We start from the raw sequence: 12052 nt of genomic DNA on the forward strand, positions 1-12052 counted from the left end.
CAATAAAAGCATTGTGTAAAAACCTTTAAGATCAAGTATAAAACAAGCTCAGTGGCCTGTGGTTAGAGTGTCCGCGTTGAGATTGGGAGGTTGGGGTTCGATCTCTGGCCGAGTCACACCAAAGACATAAGATGGTACCCAATGCCTCTCTGCTTGGCACTCCTTAGCACCAAGGGTTGGATTGGGGGTAAGGTCATACAGTATATGTATATGTATATGTATATGTATATGTGTGTCCTGCAATTATGAAACTTTATAATAGACCTTATAAGTAATAAAATGCGTCACAATTTGTTATAGTTATTGTTATGAAGCACTATGAGTATTTATGAGTGCTTATAATTATACAGTGTTATAAGCAGAATATAATGCATTATAAGTATGTTTATAATGCATTGACATGTGGACTTCATAGGAAGTGTTAGCAAAAGGATGTAAGAAGCTAGCATTATTTTCTTTGCCATAACATTACTGTACATCACAGAAGCAGAAGGCTGAGTCAGTTGAAAGTAGCGCAGACATAAGAGGCACTCTGCTGTCCAGCTGCATCTTGACTTGTGACATGTGGTGTGAATGCATGTCAGTGCTTGTCTAAGACCTCATCATCAGAGCTATTTTAGGAGCGGTGTTTGGATGTCGTGTTTCTCCTCTCCTCGGCTGCTCAGCTCCCAAATACTGTACATACCATGTCAGTTCTTCCCCGGGCAACTTCACCAGTTTCACTGTTGCTCGTTTCTTTTCAAATCTACGCACAATTGTCAATAGGAGTTCTTACTCAATGCTCTCATTCTAGGTTTTAACCTCATGAACCCTATTCGCGTGTAGACGGGAAATGGAGGTATGATACAGGTTTTAACGAGAACTTCACTTTTCAAACTTCTCGATGATGACAAAGTGGTAAAATGCTGTCGTGCCTTCCAATGCACTGATTTCAAGGCCGCTTCCTTTCCATGACAAATGAGCGATTCTTTCTTTAGCTTGGATGGCTGCAGAGCCCTTGGGTTTGGCCAGGTGGCTATTTTTAGGTCCTTCACACATGTTCTGGCGTGGCTGGTCTATGAGTAGTTAATGTATTCAGGATCCTGTTGACCTGTCATCCTTAGCATGTGTAGCCTCACCCTGAAAACATGAGTACATCCTGGCCTCCACTTGTTCCCTAGAGGAATGTCAGCGGGCAATGTTTGCCCATGTGAACACTTTTAAGTCATTTAATATCTTTGTGAGACTGAAAGTGTTCATGTTAACACATTGACTGCCAGGAATTAATTAATTCATTCATTCATTTTACCTTATTTTGACGATCCACAGAGATCCACGGAAGCCACGATGTGGACACGGATGTAAACAAAAGCTGTCTGGGGAGGGGGAGGGTCTCTTCTTTCCTCCGGAACAAAAACATTTTAACCGCGATCGTCCGTTCTGTTGTTATCGGCAGTTGAATATGGCTTGTTTTCACCCAAAAATGAAGAAATCCGAGCTAGATGTATTTTTCTAAATCTTATAACATGGGGGTCAAAAGAGTTTTTTTGGAGGGATGACGTCATTTCTGCTTCTATCATTCTCTCGCAGTTATGGGATCATTAATAGGTTGGCGTTTTTTAAAGAACGCATACAGTATACGGGTTCTTGGCAGGCAAGTGTTGGATTTGAAAGAACACGTTCTAGGCAATGTGTTAAGAGTGACGTAGTGATTACGTAACCATGACGTAATATCCTTGTCTATTTTAACTCTCGATCAGATCGTCTCTCCTTTGTTGATTAATTGTACTAAGCATTTCTTTATTTACAGTTGATAATCTCTTAACTTTCTTATAAGCCTAATCTTGTGGTTCTTAGAATTACAATTGGTTATAATGACTACAGAGTTCTCTTCTGTACAACCTCCTCTGGGAATTACTCTCAGAACTATCTATCCGGGCTCCCTTCCATCATTTCCAACCGGTCTTCTCTGCATTCTGCAAACTGTGACCTCCACCATGAAACCAACCCAAACCCTAACAGTTCAAGTTAAAGAAGAACAAACCAATGAAATCCCCTGCATGCTGTTTTTTATTTCAATTTTATGCCAAATAAACAATGTATTAAAAGCATAATAATAAGAAAAGTTACATTTACAGTATATTGTTTATCTGCAGACCGCCCAAGGATACGCATGCCTCGCCTCCTCAGAACACGCTATGTGAAGCACGTCGGAGAGCAGGTCAACCTGACTATCCCCTTCCTTGTAAGAAAAAACACACACACACACACACACACACACACACACACACACACACACACACAAATATATTTCACAGATGTTATAATTTTCTGTACAGTACATGTTACATCCATACATGTTAAAACCGTCTAAGATGGAGATCTACTCCACAGGGTTCGCCCAAGGCTGACCAGGTGACCTGGCTGAAGAATGGTCAGCCTGTGGACACAAAGCGGATTCTCGTTAGGAACACTGACAAGAATACCATCTTTTTCATCCGCACTGCCACGAAAGACGACTCTGGTGTCTATGAGCTGTCTGTCAAGGTGGACAGCATTGAGGACAAGGCCAAGATTACTATTCAGATTGTAGGTACGTGACAGACAGACACACACACATGCGTGCCAGATACATATGTACGACGTACATTTGTTCCTGAATTGCAGAATATGCCACACAGTGGTTGAGCTTAATACAGTGATTCTCAACTTTTTGAATTTCAAGGACCCCCAGTTTGATATTTATCTCTAGAACCACAATATAAAAGCGTGTACAAATAGAACCAAATGGACCCATAAAGGGTTATAAGGGTCCAATTGGACAAACTGGTGGTCCCTGGACTGGTGAAAATAGGTGAACATTCGGCAAAAATAGCCTACCTTCAATCTCACAACGTGTTATTTTGTGAGCTTGTAGATGGGTTATTTTTGGCGAAGGGATTTGGTGTAGCGGGGGTGTAGAGATTCGTAGAGATTCGAACTCTCGTCTCCCGCGTGGGAGACGACGGTATCCCCCCTTGGTCATAGGAGATACAGTGTTAGGCTTTTGGGCTTCAGGCTGAGCTACTCTGCTGCATTCATGCAGGCTAATCATTCATGTAATGGTTGTCCTGTGATTCCCCAGAGCTACCAGGGCCTCCAGCCAGTATCAAACTGATGGACTGCTGGGGCTTCAACGCTGCCCTGGAGTGGACCGCTCCCAAGGAAAATGGAAACACGGAAATCACTGGATACACTGTCCAGAAGGCTGACAAGAAAACCGGGGTGAGACACACTGCATACTGTGCATACGCATGCATGCATGTACGCACACTCAATATACGTGAATGGACATAAACGCAGTACAATTGTACTGCGTTTATGTCCATTCCCAGTACTCTATACGGCAGAGGAGACAAGTGACGTGAATCTGAGATGCACCTCAACAGCCAAGTGTGTAATCTGTGTTTTAATGTCATCGGTACATCTAAGAGTCTCTTCATCGAGCTGCTTTATTTTGACTGGCCTGCAACAATACATTTGATAAAGGTGATGTGAGCAACAGACTGAACCCCACGGAACCTCACCATTAAAGGCCCCTGTGCTCTGCACGTTTTGCTTCACGCCACTGCTTTCGTTCGCTGCGGCTTTTCTCACCCATGAGTACAGATCTGGTACTATGTGTTCCATTTTACACGCTGCTTATATTGGTTAAACGGCAAAAACATCACGCAAAGCTCAGCCAAACATTGAAGCCGACAGGTCGGGTTGCCGATCAGGGAAGCCGGTGCCCAAACAGAGATTCGTTGCATCCTCCGCAGACAGATTTGTGATTTTTCGGTTCTCTCTCCGATCAAATTGCCACTGAGCACTGCACGCCAAGATGGAGGTCATTCGGCCGCACGGCACCCGAGTTATGCCGAGGACATTAATAGATAGATGTACTGTATATATGTACTGTATGTATGCATTGTATCTGTCGGAAAGGTAGAGTAGAGTACGGTAAAATACTGCCAAGGGGAGTGATACGTGGTGCACAGTAAAATCTTCCATGTTCATTTATCCATTTGTAACTCAAAAGAGTGTACAAATGTAACCCGCTCATCCGTTCCTTTTAGTTACTTTACAACACTGCATTTGGTTATTTATAAAACTGTCAGAGTGAAATCAACACTCCAGATTTCACAGTGTGGGCCAGCAAGCAAAACATTTGACATACATTTGACATCTGATAGGCTGCTGTCGCATACTGTACATGCCACCACCACTACCGGCACTCTGCCAGCAGTCAACTGCTGAAACTATACGTTTTATGGACTTGTTTTACTGCTCTCACCTTCTCCGCATCTCAAGTACAGTATTTACTGTGTGTTTTTGCCCGCATTCGTTCTTTAAATAGACATAACAATCTTCATTCCAACAGAAAATTGCATTGTACAGTATGTGGTCTTCCGTTACAAAACAATAGAACCATAATAATAATAATAATAATAATAATATACTACCCACTCCTTTTGGGGTATTTTTGACCACTGTACGTTTGCACATAATTATGTGAAATTTGTCTTCTGCATTTACCCATCCTAACTATTAGGAGCAGTGAGCGCTATAAATACAGCGCCCCGGGGAGCAGTTAGGGGTTAAGTGTCTTGCTCAGGGACAATTAGACACATACTGTAGGCCCAATTCCAGTGTCGGCACTTACGACTTAAATGCGCGTTCACGTGATGTCCGCAAGGACTTGGGGCTGTCCCTCTCTCAAATTGTCTTTATGCACCCTTTCCATAAGTCTGCATTTCTGACTGAGGGAATTAAAATGAACAAAATAACCTAAAGACAATACTACTACTAAATAATAATAATAATAATAATAATAAATTCTCACCTTGACTTGTGTACTTAAGGACAGTACGAGTTTGAAAAGTTATGGAAAGTGTCATGAATGAAGGACTCACCTACGGTGTAACGCTGTCTTTTCTCCATACGGAACATGATTGTTGTTGTTGTTGTGTTTTGTCCCCTGTCCAGGATTGGTTCACAATCCTGGACCACTACCACAGACTTACTGCCACCGTCTCTGACCTCGTCATGGGGAATTCCTACAGCTTCAGGGTGTTCTCCCAGAACAAAGTGGGCAGGAGCGAGGAGTGTGCCATCACCAAGGATTTGGCCAACGTCCAGAAGACAGGTAATCTCCCCCCCCCCCCCATTGCATCTGCTTTTAATCCACGTGTTGTAATGTGGGTATCACTTTAACAGAAAAAGTCAACTGAGAGACTTATGTGTGTGTGCAATTTGTGCATGCACATCTTAATACAGTTCTTGAAATGTTGTGTTTCTCGCACTCCCACTCCACAACCATGCAATGCACGGGAATCAGCTACTCCCAGAGTATAGAGCAAAAAACCCTCAAATACCTGAAGTAACACTGAAGCATAGAGCATAGAGTTCTCAAATTCTGCCTATCCGACGACCTGACCCGACGTTTTCGGGCGAGCCAAACATGTATGCTATTTAGTCGGGCCGAGCCAAGCCTCGAGTTCCTTAAAAAAAAGGGGGAAAACGTATATATCAACCCCAAAAATGTGATTGGGTTTCAGAAGGTCGCCGGTTCGACCCTCGGCTTGGCCCGGTCTACTTGTCAAAGTGTCCCTGTGCAAGACACTTAACCCATGACAGTTTGCCCCCGTGCACTCATCTAAGCCATCTGAGCAGTCATCTGCTGGATGGAGCAGTAAAAGTAATGTCCCCTCCCCCTGGGGACCAAGAAATATTCCCCTTTCCCAGTAAACTTTACTGAGAGTAACATTGCGACTTCATGTCCTGGAGTGTGTGTGTGTGTGTGTGTGTTTCTCTGATCAGCCTCGACTAAACTAGACCTTGTTGTTATTGTGACACAGTCATAGTCTACAATCCCCCTGAGTACAAGGAGCGTGACTACACTGAGCCCCCCAAGTTCACCACCCCCCTCAATGACCGTGCCACCACCGTGGGATATACCGCCAAGCTGCTGTGCTCCGTACGTGGATACCCCATGGTATGGTTATGATTCTCACTCTCTTTTCACACGCATGCACGTACGCACGTACAGTACACAGACACACACACTGGTTCCATTTCTACACTCTCAGAGTTTCAGACCTGAAAGGGTCCATTTGGTTCCCAATCATTTATCTGAGGACCACCTAGAAACCCCTGTAGGACCCCTGGGAGGACCTATACAGTTCAATGTGCTCTTTAAAAAAGCAGGGAAATACTGCACTGGTGGACAGGTGCCGGGCTTTAGACGAGGTCAAGATAGCAATGTGGAAACAATTTGCCAGACCACACCTCAGCAAATGTACTTGGGTGTGACAATGACAACTGCGTTGGTCGCAAACTAGCAATGATACTTGCGCTGCACTTCGTGCCGTTTTGCGCTGGGTGTACGCTAGGGCTCTGAGAGTGTAAAAGTGGACCCAAATTACATTTGTTTTCACACTCACATTCACATGGACTCACTAAAGTGTGATATGTTCCAAAAACCTCCATGTACTCCTTGGGTTGATATCCGCTCTATGCAATCCACTTGCCAAAACCAAAGTCTCTGCTCCCCATCCAATGTCCTGGATTACAATGGCTTTCCCATGCAGCATGCCCCACTGATAGTTGCTGACAGCTGCCAATTGGATGGTATTCTGGCAAGTAACTGACTGGCATTTAAAGGGTGACCTGTACAGTAAAGTTGTTCCTTTTCCAGAGCTCAGATACACGTGGCAGCTACTGTAAGCTGGTGGAGATGTCAGCATGATAATGTCAAGGAAGTCAGGGTGCATCCTGGCATGGGGAAGATGCTCGCATTACCATGCTGCGTTACATCTGTGGGTCAGACATACTGCTGCATGAATTGCAAAGTTGTCATTCTTCTTGTCTTGGAAAAGATGTTTAATGTGATGTAAGTGATAGTTTTTGTTTAAAACGAAATGTTTTTTTGTTGTTAAATGATTCTATATTCCATTGTGTTTGTTCAGTAACAGGGTTATCCCCATCTCTCCAGTGCTTTAGTAAACAGAAAATAAATGTTCAGATCATGATACCAATTTGAGCAAATCAGGAGAGAGGACCCATTTATCAGCTTCAATGTTATAGTGGTCCAATTCCAATTTTCTCTCCGTATGTTTTTGTTTCATCACTTCTAATTTCACTTCTTTATCCTGTATCCTATATGTTCTGTTTACTAAAGAGAGACTGGGGAATACCCCTGTTACTGAACAAACTACTATAGCAATGATTATTAATTACACTTATCTAAACAAAAGAATATCGCATATACCACCTTTAAGTAATATCATATGAAATGAATTAAGTATGTAGGTCGAAGTGGCTTATTGCCGGTGTCAGCTGAGCAACAAGGGGCGTCTATCCCGGTTATAAGGTCGCGAGAACAGGGAGATGGATTGCTGAGGGAGAGCATAAGTTGTCCTCTCCGGTGGGTGTAAGCACAACTTGTGCTGAGGGAGTTGTGCTTACACCGTAAGAAGGTGTGAGCACAACTTGAGAAAGCTGCCTGCCTTCAATTAATTAAAACATGATTATAAGTATATAGGGTTGAACCACTTAAACCCTACTTCATTGACTGGAGTCCCTCAGGGCTCTATACTAGCTCCTTTTCCCCCTCTACACCAAATCTATTTGACAAAAATAGCTCCAAGCTCACAACGTGTACTGTTGTATTGCGACGTGTTGTGAGCCTGTAGATGTGCAATGTTTGGTGAATGTTTGCCCCAGAATAGGGACGTTAGGTTTCAAGTTGTTACTAAGTCTAAGAATCTTTAGTCTTAAAGCTTGTTATTGTCGGTATGACCATTATTAAACCATTTGCTGATGTTATATAGCATGCCCAATGAGGCATTAACGTTTCATCTATAAAGACCTCATGTTGAACAAAGCTTGGCTGGCTCTGGTATGTCTATGTGGCTGTCTCAGTATGTGTCTCTCTGGACTTGGCTGGCGGTCGCCTCTCTGGTTAAACTTAATCTTTACAGTTGTCTGTTCCTTACTGACGCAGAGGGCTCAGATGGCAGGTGATGATTTGTCAATGATTTGACCTAGTTGTCCTTGGCTCCTCACCCAGTGAGTGATTGAGAAGGCACAAGGCGCTGGGCAGACTGGGTGGGCACGGCATGGCAGGGCGCTGGTGACTTAAGCCGTGATGCGGAACCTGGTGGAGCACAGGGCTGCCCCTAAGAGCTGAGCGTTGCAGGAGAACTGAAGGAGCCATTGAAGGAGAAGATGATGAGTGCAGAGATGAGGAACATGAGTGATAGAGGAGGAAGGAGGAAGCGAAGGGTGTTAGGCTGGCAGGGGAATTGTGTTTCAAGGACAGCTGAAGAGAACATTGCAATGTATAGCACATACTGTGTGTGTGTATATATACATATACTGTATAAATATATATATATATAAAGTGTGTGTAGTGTGGTGTTGTCTTTGTCTATACTATGCATGGTTATGCCTTTCAACGTGTGCATGCGATCTGATGTGGCGCATCGGTCGTCAAATTCAGAGGTAAGCTTTGGGTTCAGCGGTGGCGGTCCAAGCGCTTGCTTGCATTTCCGTGATGACTCCGGTGGTGATGCCCTAATCCAGGTTGGATCATGGATCTACATAACTGGACTGTCCATGTCTAAATGAGTCCACTGTGGGCTGCCAGGCTTGCGTTCTGCCAGCAAAGCAAACCTAACTGGAGCAGCTGTTTGAAAACCTACGCAGTAACCCTTTGCTGGACCATGGAGACAATGCTTGTTACTTTGTGTGTGTGTGTGTGTGTGGGGTGTGTGTGCGTGTGCATGTGTGTGTGTGTGTGTGTGTGTGTGTGTGTGTGCGCGCGCGTACTTGTCTGCTAAAGCATTGGTTTAACTTTAGCCGATATATCGGACATTATTTGACTTTTTTTTATGACATCGGTGATAATTTAAGAATGGCTGCTTTTCCTTTCTTGGTTGAGAGGCCATGTTGCTATCTCACAGCCTACTATTCTTGCCACCTGACTAACCACTGCTATCAGTATGACTGTGTAGATAGACCCGCAGGCTGAAAACCCACCTCTTCAGGAAACACTACCCTTCCTCTCTGCCTGGCCTACTTGCTGTTAACTAGTTGTACGAACGCTTGTTTTATTGTTGTATTGTTTTATTGGATCTTGTTTAGTCGATACACTTATTTGTTTTAGCTCCTGCTCATTTGATTTTATTATTTTGTCTCATCTGTTTAAAGGAAATAGGTAGCTGATATATTGCACTTTTACCTTAGCGCTAGGTATGCTCTTGGTTGCTTGTTTTTGCAGAAAATGCACTTTAGACTTCTGGTGATTAGTAGTTTTTGTTCCCTACCTATGTTGAATGCACTTATTGTAAGTCGCTTTGGATAAAAGCGTCTGCTAAATTGCTAAATGACTGTAATGTAATAGATACCCACACAGACTTCTAAAAGATGGTGAGAGAGCATAAGTGTGTGTGTGTGTGTGTGTGTGTGTGTGTGTGTGTGTGTGTGTGTGTGTGTGTGTGTGTGTGTGTGTGTGTGTGTGTGTGTGTGTGTGTGTGTGTGTGTGTGTGTGTGTGTGTGTGTGTGTGTGTGTGTGTGTGTGTGTGTGTGTGCGTGCGTGCGTGCGTGCGTGCGTGCGTGCGTGCGTGCGTGCATGCGCGTGCGTGCGTGACAAAGTAATTGTAACATATCAGAGTCTATCTTCATCCTCATCACAAGCTATCTTTAGCCCTCTCTCATCCGTCCATCAGCAGTGCCATGGAGTTGTTGGATCTGATCTTGCCAGCATGGTTTGGTGAAAGATGGTAGAATGAAACTAAGACACAGCAACTTTGACTGATTTCCTGCATCTGTGTCACGTGGGTGCCTGTGCCACCCAGACAGACCAGAAGCAAGTTGTGAGTCTCTTAATTCCAATGGAGAAGTGAACGTGAGCACAGTTTATGACCAATGTTTTTGTCCCATAGTCACTGAATAAACATTGGACCCGTTCTTCACAAGCCACAAATGTTTCAAACATTCTGACACCAAAATGGTATTCTTCAGGCAGACAAATCAGGTATCTCCTTTCGGGACCTGTCCAGTCTGTGTCTACAACATCATAGGACGTTCGCGAGATCACATGATCACGTGGAGTGACCACCGGAAGTGTGCACCATTTGTACCATAAGGCTTGGAATGCATTATCTTCTTTATCAAGGATCCTTGGCTTGGTTTCATGGGTCCATTTGGTTCCATTTGAGCACTCAGAGTTAAATAAACACAGAGGGTTGTAGCCTGCTGTTTTGAAATCTACACCTGGAGGTGTAAAAACCCCATGGGGGTACTTAGGAGGGTGATGGAAGCAACAGACCCCTCTGAAGAGTGTGTGTGTGTGTGTGTGTGTGTGTGTGTGTGTGTGTGTGTGTGTGTGTGTGTGTGTGTGTGTGTGTGTGTGTGTGTGTGTGTGTGTGTGTGTGTGTGTGTGTGTGTGTGTGTGTGTGTGTGTGTGTGTGTGTGTGTGTGTGTGTGTGTGTGTGTGTGTGGGGGGGGAGGGAAAGCAGCAATAATGGGAATGTAGAAGATCTCCGGACCATGATAGGCTAAGGGTAGGATGTTCATGCTATAAGGGAAACCCAGAGCAGCACATTACTGGGCACAGGAAAAAGGCTTCAGTTACTCCCACTCGACGCAATTCTAACTCTCAGAAACACACACTCAAGGTTGGCAGCATTGTGGTTTGATGTCATTACATATCGCATATTGTGTTCTGCACACCTAGGAAAAGCTCTGCTCTTGCTGTCCCTGTGAGCAATGGCAAGAATTACATCACTCTCTGCCTTTATGGGCCCTGGACCGGTGGTCATGCAATGATAAAAACAGACAGATTTGACCGAATTGCCTCTGTATTGATGAGGCAAAACCCTCAACAGCGAAATCTCCTGTGTGTAGTACATCCAGAGGTGACATTAATCATTAACCCCTTCCTTCCCCTGGCCCTGCTCTCTGCTCAGCCTAAGGTGGAGTGGTTGAAAAACTTGATGGTCATCGGTGACGATGCCAAGTTCCGTCAGATCTCCAAGCAGGGCGTGTGCTCCCTGGAGATCCGTAAGCCCAGTAACTTTGACGGCGGCGTGTACACCTGCAGAGCCAAGAACCCCCATGGAGACGCCACCGTCTCCTGTAGGTTAGAGGTCAAACGTAAGTATCACCAGAGATAGTCAGAGATGAATTTAATGTGTGTCCAGTCCACGGAAATTATTATTTTATCTGTAAATGTCAATGACCTTTAAATACAGACTATTAAAATGAAATGATATCCTGCTTTGTCCCCACAGAGGTTACTCTTGCAGAGGAGAAGGGCCAATAATTTAACATCAATCCAAAGGTAAGGATAAAAAGATCAATAACAGTAGAGAATGTCAGACTGCACTATCATCATGCCACTTTATAGTTTTAGTTTGTTCTGCATCTCCTCCCAAATACAATTTTGAATCTCTCCCATGGCAACCCCATTTCCCCTCTCTCAAGTGTTGTATTCAGTCTCTACCAGGACCGAACACCCACTAAAGAGCGCCCCCTCCTGGCAGACTTGGACATCAAGTCATTAGAGCCAGTTAACAATTTAAACCCTATATTGACCGGGTTCCCACAGGGTCTATACTTGGTGGTTCCCTCCTTTTTCCCCCTCTACATCAAATCTCTTTGCCGAAAATAGGGCTTGTAGATCGGCATATTTGCATATTTGTGTCAATTATGACATGCCCAGCATAGAGATGCTAGGGTTCATGTGGTTAAACTTCCCGTCCCTGTGCATCCACATCCCCACCTACTCCCCCCTCCCATTCCGTCCGTCCGTGCGTCTGTCCGTCCGTCCGCCTTCTCACCCCTGGTTAGCTCTACTTTGGGATGCAGTAATGTGTCAAAGATTAATGCTGGTCAAATTGCAGTACTAAAGACCTATTTCATGTTTATTCAGCTTTGATATTTCTATACTTGAGCACACTGTCAGACGGCTAATGTTCAAGTTTGGGATTTGGCACTGTTTTAAGCTGTTTATATACACGAGTGGTTTACCATTTCAAGGAGAGCC

General features: G+C 44.2%; 1 protein-coding gene across 7 annotated transcripts in view; it reads left to right on the forward strand.

The window, feature by feature from the left end:
• The window catches only part of mybpha (myosin binding protein Ha), a 34954-nt gene that overhangs the window by 20322 nt on the left and 2580 nt on the right, over positions 1-12052 (forward strand). For all 7 annotated transcript variants that reach the window (XM_080444830.1, XM_080444831.1, XM_080444835.1 and 4 more), the window contains 7 exons: positions 2136-2224; positions 2374-2572; positions 3104-3243; positions 4987-5146; positions 5859-5995; positions 10974-11160; positions 11298-11347. In XM_080444830.1, coding sequence (XP_080300956.1) covers positions 2136-2224; positions 2374-2572; positions 3104-3243; positions 4987-5146; positions 5859-5995; positions 10974-11160; positions 11298-11329 — 944 coding nt within the window. In that variant the 3' untranslated portion in view covers positions 11330-11347. The remainder of the gene's footprint in view (positions 1-2135; positions 2225-2373; positions 2573-3103; positions 3244-4986; positions 5147-5858; positions 5996-10973; positions 11161-11297; positions 11348-12052) is intronic.

Source organism: Gymnoscopelus braueri (genome assembly GCF_963280865.1).
Source record: "Gymnoscopelus braueri genome assembly, chromosome: 12".
Lineage (NCBI taxonomy): Eukaryota > Metazoa > Chordata > Actinopteri > Myctophiformes > Myctophidae > Gymnoscopelus > Gymnoscopelus braueri.